This window comes from Phaenicophaeus curvirostris, chromosome 22 (assembly GCF_032191515.1).
Source record: "Phaenicophaeus curvirostris isolate KB17595 chromosome 22, BPBGC_Pcur_1.0, whole genome shotgun sequence".
NCBI classification, from domain to species: Eukaryota; Metazoa; Chordata; class Aves; order Cuculiformes; family Cuculidae; genus Phaenicophaeus; species Phaenicophaeus curvirostris.
The window spans coordinates 4,580,208-4,593,878 of record NC_091413.1 but is presented as its reverse complement, the minus strand read 5'-3'; the positions used below and the strand labels follow the sequence as shown (position 1 = coordinate 4,593,878).

General features: G+C 49.8%; 1 protein-coding gene across 8 annotated transcripts in view; it reads left to right on the top strand.

Annotated features, from left to right (window-relative positions):
- CASZ1 (castor zinc finger 1) overlaps positions 1 to 13,671 on the top strand; it is a 199,532-nt gene that overhangs the window by 159,668 nt on the left and 26,193 nt on the right. For all 8 annotated transcript variants that reach the window (XM_069874647.1, XM_069874643.1, XM_069874646.1 and 5 more), the window contains 5 exons: positions 1,752 to 1,820; positions 6,870 to 6,960; positions 9,008 to 9,172; positions 11,683 to 11,855; positions 12,586 to 13,457. In XM_069874647.1, coding sequence (XP_069730748.1) covers positions 1,752 to 1,820; positions 6,870 to 6,960; positions 9,008 to 9,172; positions 11,683 to 11,855; positions 12,586 to 13,457 — 1,370 coding nt within the window. The remainder of the gene's footprint in view (positions 1 to 1,751; positions 1,821 to 6,869; positions 6,961 to 9,007; positions 9,173 to 11,682; positions 11,856 to 12,585; positions 13,458 to 13,671) is intronic.

The window sequence follows — 13,671 nt, the reverse complement described above, 5'->3', positions numbered from 1 at the left end:
TTGTGTTTAATACATGGACCTAGAAGCCCTTGGGCTGAATCCTCTCTTGAGTGCTCTTTGCAGTCTCGGATAACTCTGCATCCCCCACTTTCCCTGTTTCCCCCACCTGAAGGCAGAGCTTCCCACCTGCCTGCAGACAGGGAGCTCTGTGATTAAGGTGTATGGGAAAGGGCAGAGGAGTATTAGGATTAGTATTAGGATGAACCCTGCGTGTGCTCCAGATGACAAGCAGAGATTCCTGTTGCCGAAAAAACCCACGTTGTAAATATTCCTGCAGTCACGGTGCCTTGTTGTGATGGGTGGCTTGGCCAGGGGCTCTGTGCCTGAAGAGTCTGCAGAATGCTCAGCTGCCTGGAGTTCAGTGGCCATCCCAGAGCTTGCCTGGGGGGCTGCGAGCCTCCTCTTCTCTGCTTCGGTGTTGTACCAGGATCCCAGTTTGATTTCCTTTCTCTTGCTCGTTTCCTGCCACTCGCAGATGTGGGTTTGCAGCATCGTGGCCATCCCTCCTCTACCCACAGGACTTCCTCAGCTGGGGCATCATGACAGGGCTGCAGCAGGGAGAGGAGCCCAGGGCCTTCGGCCTGGCAGTTCACGGTGTCCTGATCACACAGAAGGGGTTCTGGTCCCTTCTTGAGGCTGCTCACTGATAGAGGCTTTCCTGATAAAAGAAGGCAGCCCATTAATTGAGCTGGTGGAGGAGGTGCCAGCTGTGATATCTGGGACCTGGCTTTCGGCTCGGAAATGCTGGGACCAAATAACGTGGCAGGAATTGCCCCTCGCTCTCACACATATGCACACATATCCTAGCCGTGGCTTTTAACTCTCTAATACTATTAACCCGCCCTGAACTCATCTACCCACTCCAAGTGAACTCTGTGCGAAAGTGTCCTTGTTTCAACCCAGCTCCGAGAGCCGGCGTGAGTAGGAGTGGAGGCTGGGTGGGGCCAAACTGAGAAGGGAGACCACGTACAGCCCGTCTGGGGTTGCTGGTGTACCACTGTCTCCTCGGCAGGCTGGAGTCTGGCCCTGAGTCTCTTTTTCCTCGCTGAACTGATTGAAGCTGTAATTTTTGTCTGCTTCCTAATGATGCTGAGTAACCCAGGCTTCTGTGGCAGTTGGGTGCAGTTAGGCTGGTTTTCCCATTGATTAAAGCACATAAATACCTTTGCTGCCCCATCTGTCTGTCGGGGCTGGGGTATCTGTGTGGAAAAGGAGGCAATTGAAGCCCCGTTTGGGGCTGTAGCCGTGTTCCCAGGAGCAGGGAGCAGTGCTGACCACAGGAAAGGTGCCGCAGCTCACAGCGGGGCTGAACCTCAGACTCTTCTCGCCCAGCTGAGCCCCAGGCAGATGCATCTCGATGGCCCTTCTGTGCACATCGGGGCAGTGTCACGGGAGGCTCCCAGGAAGCCTCAGATTTCATGTGGCCATCACTCATTTGTGGGTGGGTGTTTAGTTTTAATCTGTGGAAGCAGGTGTTCATGGCTGGTCTTCTCAGTGTCTCCAACAAATTGAACTGAGTCCTGGAAAGAGGGAACCTGCAGGAGGGGTGGTAGGACACCTGCGTGGTTCCATAGGAGAAGAAGGAGCAGGATTTGAAGGGCAGCAGGGAGAGAGGCACCTATGGGTGTCCCTGCTGGGTGCTCTTCCCTGGGCCCTGTCTCCTGGTGTGTCAATGGGGAGTGAGAGAGCAAGGAGCTCACCCTGTGCCCTGTTCCTGCTGCTAACCAGCTCTGCCCTGTGTTTCTCCTTAGGAACGGGTTACCCTCCGACAAACCAGCTGTCAGCGAAGACGTAAATATTTACCAGAAGTATATTGCCAGGTAGGCAGAACTCTTGATGTTCTTGGGGAGAGGGTGGAGGGGTGGTGGGAAAGATGAGGTCTTGTCCGTCTGGATCAAGTGTTTAAACCAGTCATTGGCACTTCCATTTCCCTCTGGCATCTGTGGTTGCTCTGTTCCTCTGCTCAGGAGAGCAGCAGCTGTGAGAGGTGGGCTGACATGCCAAGAGCTCGCTCAGATTCCCCAGAGCTGTTAGACTTTGTGACAAATAGTGGAAAAGCGTTCACTGCAGCAGCCCAGGTTTTAAATGGGAGCGCTGGCTCTTGGCTGTTGTTCTTTCTGTCTCCAGCCTTTTTCCCCTTCCGCATCCAGTGCCTGCAGGAGGCAAGCAGGGAACATCTCACCTCTGAGAATCTAGGCTGGAGGAATTCACAGCTGACTCAGGTTTAGTTGGCATCGCTGTGGGATGTTTATCCTAGAATATTTTGCAGCTCGTTTATATGAGAAACCCTCACTGAATAAGGGGCAGAGTAGGGCACCTTGTCGCAGCGCCGGGCAGGCTCGGGTCGGGAATGGGCGATGCTGAGAGGGAGCCCAAGGCTGTTGTGGTGAGACGGAGTGAGTAATGCCACGAGAGACAGAGGAGATCATTGCCCAACACCTGCCTGCTTTATAGGTCACGGGGTAAAGGGTCCATCAGCCTTTGCCTCCGGCCTGTGGAATCCTCTGGTACTGTGAGAAAGCTCACCACGAAAGCCCCTTGCATCCAGAAAGACACCAGGCAGGGAAGCAAGCAAACGCCTCCTTCCAGAGATAAAACTGCAGGGTTCTTTTTCCCACCAGCACTTATTAACAAGAGGGGAGGGAAATGAGTGCTCTGCTTTCCCACCTTGGCAGAGCCTGCGGAGTCTCCCTGTGGGAGGCAACAGTTTCTGGGAAGGTGCAAGGGGAGATCTTGGAGCATCAGCACAGAAAAAGGGTGGGGAGAGCGCTCTCCCTGGAAAGTGGAACAGGAGGTGATTGCCTTTCCTCCCTTTTGCCCCAAACCCTGATGTTCAGGTGTAGTGGGCGGAAGAAAACCATGGGAGGAGAGGGCAGTTGCACCACCAGCAGCAGCTCCTCCAGCAGCGATGCTGCCAGGGCACATGGGAGAGAACAGGAACGAGAGCAGGGGCTGGAGCTCACCTTTTTGTGGGGCAGAAAAGCAGCACCTTTTTTTTGTTTGTTTGTTTTTGACAAGATTATAGGAGTCACAGCAGCTGCAGTGAGAGGAGATGCCACCCCTCTGTCCCCAGTTCCCCTGTATCAACACTTCACCCACATCCACTCCTTGCAGTGCTCTGCAAGCCCCTTCCCCTGGGTCAGGCAGGTGACGGAGGGAGGCTCGTGAGAGAGCTCAGGGACACCACATCCTGCTTGAAAAGCTCTGCAAGCGCCCGTTGGCAGCACAGCCACTTCCCTTCAATTTACACACAATTTTAAAAACAGTTTAAAGCCTTAAAATCAAGGGGTGGGGGGGAGAGAGGCACGACACTCTATGTCTGTACTGCATAATTAGCTTAATGAGTTTGCCAAAGCCACTGCCAAAAGCTGCCCAGGGATAATCCATTCTCTCACACAACAAAACAAAACCTTTTACTTAGTGAGTTTGGGTTGTGTTGTTTCCCCCCCTCCCTGCATATTTATAATTAAAAAAAAAAGACCACAGAAAAAATTATTATTATTATTATTATTAGTGCCTCAGCAGATGGTGCTTCTGGCAGCACTTGCTTAAATATTTATTTCTGTGTGGGTTTCCTCCCCCCTTGTAATTGGGGTGGGTTCTTTTTCTTCCTTCTTTCACATCATCGTTACAGGGTAATGAGTCTGTAAACACTCTCTAAGCATGCTGACTTCTTTATTTATTATTTTTATTGTTATTTATTTATCTTGGGTTTTCTTTCTAACTCTTGCCAGATCGAGACTAATTCTTTCTGGCCAGAAAGAAAAGTGAAACGGTGAAAGTGTGGGAAGGGGGAAGGGGCTGTTGTTGTGCAAATGAATCCGTGTGCCTGTACGGACAACTTAGGAGTTTGGATTTGCATATCGGTGTGATTAAATGCTCTGTGGGTTTGCTTGTTTCAGGTGTGTGATTGTGTGTGTGGAAATTGTGGGTGCGCTGCTGTAAATCACGAGGGGTGTTGATGTACCTGGAGCGTGTGCATGTAAACGTGCATGTGTGTATGCGTGTAAGTGAGTGTGTGGTGTGTAAGCTTTCCTGTTATGAAAAAGCTAAACAGATGCTGTGCTTTAAAAATTAATAGCTTTGAACTGTTTCAAGTGTCAGAAGAAACAGAGGATAAATATAACCCTTTAGGAGCCTAACCTTGCTGACTGAACGAGCAAATTTCCCCTTCGTGCTGTGCGCTGCTTCCCTCCTTCCTCGAGCGCACGGCTGGGTCGAACACTTGCCTCTCCCTTCCTGCGCTGCAGACACCACAAACACCTTGCGTGGCACGTGGAAGGGAGGGTAGGAGTTTGAAGTGCTAGAGTGCCTCTTTAGCTGCTGCTTTTAAAGCTGAGTTACTCCTGCCAGGGTGCTTCAGGTTGTACATCCCATACAATCAGATCTCTGGTGTCTGGCCCTTTTTTTTGCTGCAGTTGACACCTCTGGTCTGTTTGTGTCCTTGCTTCCAAAAATATTTGAGACTGCTTTGCCTCAGAGGTGCCTGTATGTCATCAAGATCTTTATTGACCTCTCCTCTCTGCCTGGCTTGTGCTTCACAGTTCTCCAGCCCTGCACAGCCCTTTGGTCTCTCTTCCTCAGCTCATCCACCAAATAGAATCACAGAATGGGTTGAGTTGGAAGAGACCTTAAAGCCCATCCAGTTCCAACCCCCTGCCATGGGCAGGGACACCTCCCACGGGATCAGGGGCTCCAAGCCCCATCCAGCCTGGCCTTGAACCCCTCCAGGGACGGGGCAGCCACCCCTGGGCTGAGCAACCTGAGACAGGGCCTCTCCACCCTCACCAGAAAACATTTCTGCCTCAGATCTGACCTAAATCTCCCTTCTTTCAGCTTAAAGCCATTCTCCTTGGTCCTGTCCATGCATTCCCTGATAGAGAGCCCCGTCCTCAGCTTTCCTGCAGGCCCATTTTAATAGTTGCACCACTAGGTGCAGGAATAGGGAGGAAGCTTTCCTCAGACCAGTTTCTTTCCTTTGAAGCTGCTGGTGACACAAAGCCCTGTCGAGCAGGCCCAGCTGGCTCTCCGTGCTGCCGGGCCATGTCCCTGGGTGATGCCGCGGTGACTCCGGCCGCTGCCCATGCCCTGTCCCAGCCTCGCAGTCTCCCAGGCGCTGAGCAGGAATCGCTCTTTCTGCTTTCAGTTCCACACCTTTGTTTGTGCAGCCAGCCTTGCTGTTTGCCTTGTGGTTTGTTTCTTCTCTGCTGCTGAGGTTCGTTCCAGTTTCTCAATCACCTGTTCTGACGTGATCCTGATTTCCTGCAGTATTTCTTCTCCTTCCCCAGGGAAAGGCATGTCTGCTCCTGGCATCTGTCCCTGTCTCCCTTTGTGAATGCTGAGGCAAAGAAGTCATTTAATTTTTTAGCAATGTCTATCTTTTCTGTCAATTAAGTCCCCTTCCCATCTCCTGGAGGCCCTGCTGTCTCCACAGTGACCTCCTCGTCCTTACTGTGCTTCAGAAATGCTGTGTTTAGTGCTGCTTTTCACCCTGACTTTGTCTATCCTGTAGCTTAGCGTTACCTCACCTTACAAGGTTCCCTAATTTTCCCTGCTCCTGCCCTGCCCCTTGTTTGCCCCAGGACACCCTCATCCACTCATTTTTCCGTTTTCCCATTGCCCTTCCTTGTTTCTTTCCCATGCCCTTTATCACACTCACTCCTGCTGTGTTTCACGCTAAGTGACGTGAGGAACCTTTGAGGAACCTTTGAGCAGATGGTACTTTATCTTTGAATGTTTCCCCTCTGAGTCCCCTTCTCTCCAGTGCTTTTCCCTTTCAAGCCCTTCAGCTCTCTCGGGGTCTCCTGGAACACTCACTGGAGAGCTCGTGGCACTGATTAGCCCCTTACTGGATTGTCCTCTTGCCAATTACTGATGTGTCTGTCAGTCGATACGTTCTGTGCGGGCTGTTTGTACAGAGATATCGTGTGGCATTTCTGCTTTCCTGAGTTTTTTCCACCCTGTATGTCAGGAGTTTCCAGGTTTGCTGCGTGGGATGCTCGGTGGTGGCCTGCAGAAATGGATTGGGTGCAGGTCTTCGGCTCTTGCTTCAAGTCCTGCTTTTAATCACGCTCAAATGCAGGGGGAGAACCCTGTTCTTTTGCATTGCGCTGTTTTTTGTCGTGAGCAAGTATTATATCCGCATGGAAAATAACAATCAGCAGGGCTGTCGTGCGTGGGAGAAGGAAGACGCACACACAGGGCTGAGATGATCTGCTTGTAACGGTTTATTCTGTTCCTGGAGATCCATCTCGCCCATCTGTCTGCTGATCTGTCCATCTTACTGAATGCTCCTGTGTAATCTTGCCGTGATCATCCTCTGTGCAGGTTACCACCTAATCTCCTGGCTTGCAATCTTCTTGTCAGTGAGAAAAAACAGTCTTGAGACTTGACTCGTGTAAACAAACGAACGCCTGAGCTTTTCTGAGGTCCTCCTAGTTGGCCATATAACGAAAATTTAGACTCTGTAGTTGCCCGATATTTATTTGTCTCCTGACGTGGGAGAGTTCTGAAACTCAGTGCTGTGGTACCTAAACTCACACATGAGAATTTTAGAATATTGAATTCAAGGACTTGTCCTTTCTTACTCTTCCCCAAGTAAGCAAGTTAGATAAGGGAGATGAATTTCAAAGGGAAGGACAGCTTAGGGATGTTCAGGACCTGAATGATCCTGATCAAGAAGCACTTTAAGTAGTGATAAATAAGAAAAAGGAGGCAGGAGGGCCTCCGTCCTCAGAGGGGATAAAAGAAATGGGCTTTAACGCCATAAACGTGTGGGATGAAAGCAGGAATGGGTATTATTTTATTTGTACCTACCGTCAGGCCGCTGTTTCATTCTCTGCCTTTCTTTCCTCCTCTCCCACTGACAGATTCTCTGGCAGCCAGCACTGTGGACACATACACTGTGCGTACCAGTACCGAGAACATTACCACTGCCTGGACCCGGAGTGCAACTACCAGGTAAAGACCAGGGAAACGCTACCAGCACGGCTACCTGGACCTAGCGAGTACAACCCGGGGAGATCTGTGTCCCTCTGAGCTTCCCTCCTCATGCACGCACACGCCTCTTCACTTTTCCACTCTGAAAGAGGACAAGATACTTATTAGAATCCTATTTTTTCCCATTTAACCCAATCTAACACCATTTAACCAAACCCAGACCGCTATAAGAGCAAAATACAGATGAGCTCCAGTGAGTGGCAACTACTCCATATTCACATCAGTGAAACCAAGAGAATAAATTCTGCTGTGTTACAAATTGCGCCTGCAACCAGGGCCTGCTGATTTGTTAGTCTGTCTCTCTCCCTCCTGCTGCCCGAGTGACACTGTCGCAGCAGTATCTGCAACAAAACGCCCAATAAGACCAGCAGCAGCACGGGATTTGTGGGGAGAGCGTGGGGGCAGGAGCATGTGCGATGCTGTAATTACTGGGAGACCTGCCAGGGTAGCGACGTCAAGCCAGCCGAGTCACGTGCGGGGTTTGTTTACCCTCTTCCCAGGTCTGGGAGTTTGACACTGCCATTTCTGTGGTCAGGCTGCACGCGTCTGAGTGGGAATCCCAGAGCTTGCCTCGACCGTGCATCAGACACAGCTTCAGCTCCACCCCAGGAGACCTCTGGCTCTCAAAGGAACGAGCCTGACCACAGCGTAGGAAGTTGATCTGGATTTGCCGAGCGTGGCTGTGGGTTTCTATTGATCAAAGCAGAGTTTGTCTCAGGGCTGCATGTAGTGGTCCCACAGTTTGGTAATTGAGATGAGTCTGTCCCAACTGTGACAGGGATATCTCTGCGCCAGAAAGAGAGAAACGCAAAGGATGGAAAGACAGAAAAACCTATTATTATGATTGGCCTCATGATTATTTCCTAAGGAGCCTGGAAGCTGCTTGCAAAGGAGCTGTCTGGTCTCGCAGGGAATAAGGATTTAGGCTGCTTTTTAAAATGCAAATTATTTTATGGCTGAGATATATTTTAGAATAAGTAACACTCTGTAATAAGTGGGCACAAATTAACGATGATTGGCAATAGCAATCCTGTACATACACCCGGGGAAATCGTACCTCCAGCCTCCAAGGGATTCCTGTTGAAATCTATATCAATATGTTCCCATGCCAGTACCAACGAGATTGATCAGGATTGATATTATAGGAGGAGAGCATGGAAGTGATAATCATTTGTTCCCTATGAGGGAAACTAGAAAAGTTGTTAAACATTAGAATACAGGCCTTTTCAATTACTCCTCAAAATAAATGGATATTGATTTCTTTTTTTAAAAAAACATCAGATTTACTTTCCCACCTTCACTGTTAAATATTGATGTCTGTGGGAAATAGAAATGAAAAGCTTCATTTTAAAGGCACTTAGCTTGCTCTGACAGTGGGGTACCCCTCCATTACTTCAAGCAGTTAGAGGATGAAAATAATACGCTGGTCATACAGATTTAGCTCTAAGCTCTGCTACCATCTTCTGTGACTGGAGGAAAGTTCCATGTCCCTGTTTTCCTAATGAAGCCGTCCTACCTCACAGGGGAGGCAGAAGACAGAGTGGGAAGATAGTGTAAAAGAGCAGAGTGTTTCTCCCAGTTTCTAGTCTGACATGCATGTGGCAGCCAGTCTTGCTTCCCACTCCAGTGAGTGATTTGGAAGCTTGGATTACACTCTCAGAGGCTGCTCAGTTCACTGGTTTGCTTTCTAACTATAGCAGTTCTCGAGATAGTAGCAGCTAAAATTGTGTTAGATGAATTGCAGTCTTAAAGCTACAGGGAGCCTGTTTTGGACATCACCCCAGGGCCATTTTACTCCACAGCTTTTCATGGGTGTATACTTTTTCCTTTACCAAGAAGATCCATGCACACAATTCCTCTTTAATCTGACTCTCCTGGGGTGATGGCTGCTGAGCTTTACAGTCCTGGTACCATAAGTTTATTAACACCAACAACAAAACCCTGCGCCCAGGATTACTCACCCACCCCCATCACGTGTGTCTCACTCTCTGTCTCTGTATCTCTCCAGAGATTCACTAGTAAACAGGATGTGATTCGGCATTACAACATGCACAAGAAACGTGATAATTCCCTCCAGCATGGCTTCATGCGCTTCAGCCCCTTGGATGACTGTAGCGTGTACTATCACGGCTGCCACCTGAACGGGAAAAGCACACACTACCACTGCATGCAGGTAACAGCCGGGCCGGGGAACAGAGGACAGCGTCCGAGGCTAACGAAGAGCCCTTGTTCTGGGGTGGACGGCAAGGGTTCTTGAGCTCAGGCAGCTCGACGCCTCCGTCTTCACCATTCATAGCTCGCTTCCGATTCAGGCACCTCTTCGATGAGTCCATGCCCTGTCCGCACTGCACGTGCCCTGCCAAGTGTTGGCAAGGGCGAAAGGCAGCCACAGCCCTGGTTTTGGCTGTGTTGTCCGCGCAGTGAGGCAAAGCCGGTCTCAAAGGATTTCCACAGCTTTAGACCTCACTTGTTCAAACGAGTCCCATTCTCTGAGATTCTGGGACTTCTCTATGATGCCACTGCACGGCCTCTACCCAAATCCGATCTGCCCCTCCCTTGAAATCAGACTTGCCTCTGACACATCCGCCCTTTAACACTGGTTTAATTTCCTCTGTAATCAATTTCTAAAGTAATTATGGTTTAATGCTACATATCTCAACTTAACAGCCCTGGTTTGTTGTCGTCTTCACCACTGATGCTGGAGTTTGTTTGTCTGTGGTGTAGGCGAGGAGTTTTATCTGAGGAGCCAGCCCGGTGTCACCAGCAGCATAACCAGTGTTGGAATTGCTGTGTAGATTTAACTGTGATGCCGTTACTGTTTTTAGACAGATAGTTTGGGTCTTACCCTGATCGTTCTTCAGATTAAAAGGTTTGACGTGGACTCGTTTCATTAGCCTTGTAGCCAGCTGCGAGGACAGGCTGGAGTTATCATAGAATCATAGAACAACCAGGTTGGAAGAGACCCACAGGATCATCGAGTCCAACCATTCCTATCAAAGAGTTATGCACATGAAGACCAGGCAACCCTTGGCAAAAGCTTTTGTGTTCTGAAAACTCAAGTCTCGCTTCCTTCCCTGTCCCAGCAGTTTAAGCCCCACAGTTAAAGTCCCAAGGCCTTAAGCACGTGCTTAATGCTTTGCTGGGCTAGGCTGCAGCATATGTTTAACTTGGAGCCAGGTAAGCGCTCTGAAGGCGACTGGGCTTAAGCACATGCTTAAATGTTAGGCATGCACTCCAGCCTGTCCTGACCAGGGGCTGGGTTAAGCATGTGCTTACAGCCTTTGATAAATTGGGAACTTCATGTGACTTTCACTCGAGGACGTTTTCTGCTCTGTTTCCATAATACTGATTGTTCTGGTTCTTCAGTTGCCCAGGATGGGATTTGTTTAATTTTTTTTAGAGTATAAGGAGTGTTTCACAGCTTTGAGTCACTTGAGTTCGAATCAAGACCCTTGTTACACAACTATATATGGCCAATTCCATCCTGTGCCCACTGCCTTCCAGTAAGATAATGCCCATGTAAGCAGTGTCTTACAGAAAAGGTGTCTGAATATAAACTCCCAATTAAAGAAAATACTGCTTAAATGGCAGAATTTGTGCCATCCATCTCATGGGGTTTTTTTTTCTTTATGTCCATAATTGGTGTGGATAAAATTCAGTTAGTTGTTTATATGAACTGACATTTTTTTAGGCTTTAGCACCAAGAGCTGCATTGCAAATTATTCCTAAGGAGGTTTTTGTTTAATTCTTTTTTTTAATGCCATGCAGGGTCTGTCTTTTTTCAAGGTGTCAGAGCAGGGAGAGAGAGGCTCTTTTATATTGGAAATAGCTGGAGAGACTTCTTTTTTTTTCTTTTCTGGGTATTTGTCATGGGTTTTGTTATTGCCTGTTTGAATCAACCTGGGCTGAACTGAGAGGTGGTGTTTTCGTTCTCTTCACTTCTGAGATGGTGCAGGCATTGGCACACGTTGTGCTAGAGAAGAAGAGGGAAAAAAAATAGTCCTCCCTCAGCAGGGCTGAGGACGTTTTCAGATTCCAGTGTTTTTTTTACTCGATATGGCAAAGTTGCCCGCTTTGCCCAGAGGAAGGCAGGTTTTCTGCATCCCGTCCTTTCACACCATTCTCGCTGCACAAGTTTAAAATTATCGAAGTGGTGGGTTTGAACAGTGACGAGAATAAAAGCCACCAGTTTGCTAAGATCAGCTGAACGCAGGGTTTGTGCTTTGCTAGAATGAGAACCCTGTGTTACAAGCTCAAAAGATTGGCCTTGCCTCCCAGAAGGACTAAAGAGGGAAATAACTCATTCCCACTCAGTTTTGTGTTCCCCAAATAGAGGAAAATCCTACTTTGTTCCATGTCATTCCAAGATAACAAAAAGTAATGGCATCTGCCAGTGGTTTTTGCTTCTTAAGAGCAGGAACAGTTATCGGTACCTGGTATTTACCCCTTTGCATCCTCCCCTTCCTTCCTTACTGTTTCATGCCCAGAGCTGTGTTTTCTCCACCTCTGCTCAGTGAGTCTTTAGATTGGGAATTGAAGCGATGACTTAACGCTCCTCGGAGAAGTGCACAAATGGAGCTATGAAATGTGTGTGCGCTGCTCGTGTGTTTATTCTTGCTGGCAATAGTGTCAGGCTGTTCAAACGCTGTGCTGATCGATCCTCCCTGTTTTGGCCTGGGGTAGGTGGGTTGTAACAAGGTCTACACGAGCACCTCGGATGTGATGACCCATGAGAACTTTCACAAGAAGAACACGCAGCTCATCAATGACGGGTTCCAGCGGTTCCGTGCCACGGAGGACTGCGGCACTGTGGAATGCCAGTTCTACGGGCAGAAAACCACTCACTTTCACTGCAGGTGAGCCAGCAGGGAAGGGGAGGAATCCTGCCGCAGAGTCGTGTGGTCTGTTTGGCTCCTTCTGCCGAGTCATAAATGGAGGAGTACACACGGGGACTTGATTTTCCCTGCTGTGACTTTCTCAGCACTGCTCTTGTGAGAACTCGTGCTCCAGGGCAGATGATTTCCAGGATCTTATCACAGACCACTCTGAAGGCAGAAGTGCCCCCTGGAAAACACATCCTAGAATCATTTGGGGAAGAGATCACAGTGCTCTTCAGAGCTGGAGGGAAGTAGGCCACTGACATAGTGCTAATGGCACTTCCACGCTAGAGTTCTCCCCAGTCAACAGGGAGCTCATCCCTTTCAGGGCCAGACTCTGCCTTCTGTGCACAAACGCCCTTCTCTCGATTCCTCACGTTCTTGGGAAGAGCAGGAAAGCACAGCTTGTACCTTAGTCCTCTCTAGCTGCTGTTTTGGTTGGAAGTTTTAGAGGTGGGCGCCTGCATCCCCATGTTACTGTGGCTTTTCCTCAGGGTGGAGTGAGCTTCCCAGCTCTCTTGCATGGCAACATTTTTGCTTGCTGTGGTGTCGCAGGTTAACCTGCGTAAAGCTCCTCAACACCCTTGCAGACAGGGCATTGTCCTGTACTGGCCCCAGTCCTTATCCCAGAGGGAGGGAGGTGACAGCGGTGGCGTTGTGCTCCTAGCCCATCCAGCCAACCACCCTCTCCTCCTCGATGCCCTTGCAGGCGACCTGGCTGTACGTTCACCTTCAAGAACAAGTGTGACATTGAGAAGCACAAGAGCTACCACATCAAAGATGATGCCTATGCCAAGGATGGCTTCAAGAAGTTCTACAAGTACGAGGAATGCAAGTATGAGGGCTGCGTCTACAGCAAGGCCACCAACCACTTCCACTGCATAAGGGCAGGCTGTGGCTTCACCTTCACCTCCACCAGCCAGATGACCTCCCATAAACGTAAACACGAGCGCCGGCACATCCGGAGCTCAGGAGTGCTGGGCCTGCCTGCCTCTCTTCTGGGGTCTAAGGATAATGAGCAAGAGGAGTCCAGTAACGATGACCTTATTGACTTCTCCGCTATGAGCTCGAAGAACTCCAGCCTGAGTGCCTCCCCCACCAGTCAACAGTCTTCCGTTTCTCTCATAGTTCCAGCTGCACCCTCCTCTGCTGCTGAGCTTGCTTCCTCCCAGGCCAGCAAGTCTGCCAACAGCATGACACCAGCCACCAAGATCTCTGGCCTGCTCTCCCAGGCTCTTCCCAGCAATATACCGTTGGCCCTGGCACTCTCCAACTCAGCAGCACTTCCTGGAACAGCTGGATCCTTCTTCCCCATCATCCCTAGTCGGGTCTCTACACCGCTTCCCGCCAGCTCAGCTAACCTGATGACTGCTGGTTCTTCTGGCAGCAATCCAACATCATCTGCTCCTACCGATTCCTCCTCCCAGGCCATTTCAGGATCTGGTGAGCCAGCGGCTACTTCTTCTCCAGCTCCAGCAGCATCTATAATGGAAAGGATCTCTGCTAGCAAGGGATTAATCTCTCCTATGATGGCCAGGCTGGCAGCAGCTGCACTCAAGCCCTCTGTGGCACTTGAAGCAGGTGAGTTTTTCCTGTGAGGGTGGAGAGGCCCTGGAACAGGTTGCTCCGTCCCTGGAGGTGTCCAAGGCCAGGTTGGATGGGGCTTGGAGCCCCTGATCCAGTGGGAGGTGTCCCTGCCCATGGCAGGGGTGGGATTTAAGGTCCCTTCCAACCCAAACCATTGCATGACTGAGGAACCCTCCTCAGTTGTGGTAGCGGTGCCTGATGACTTGGG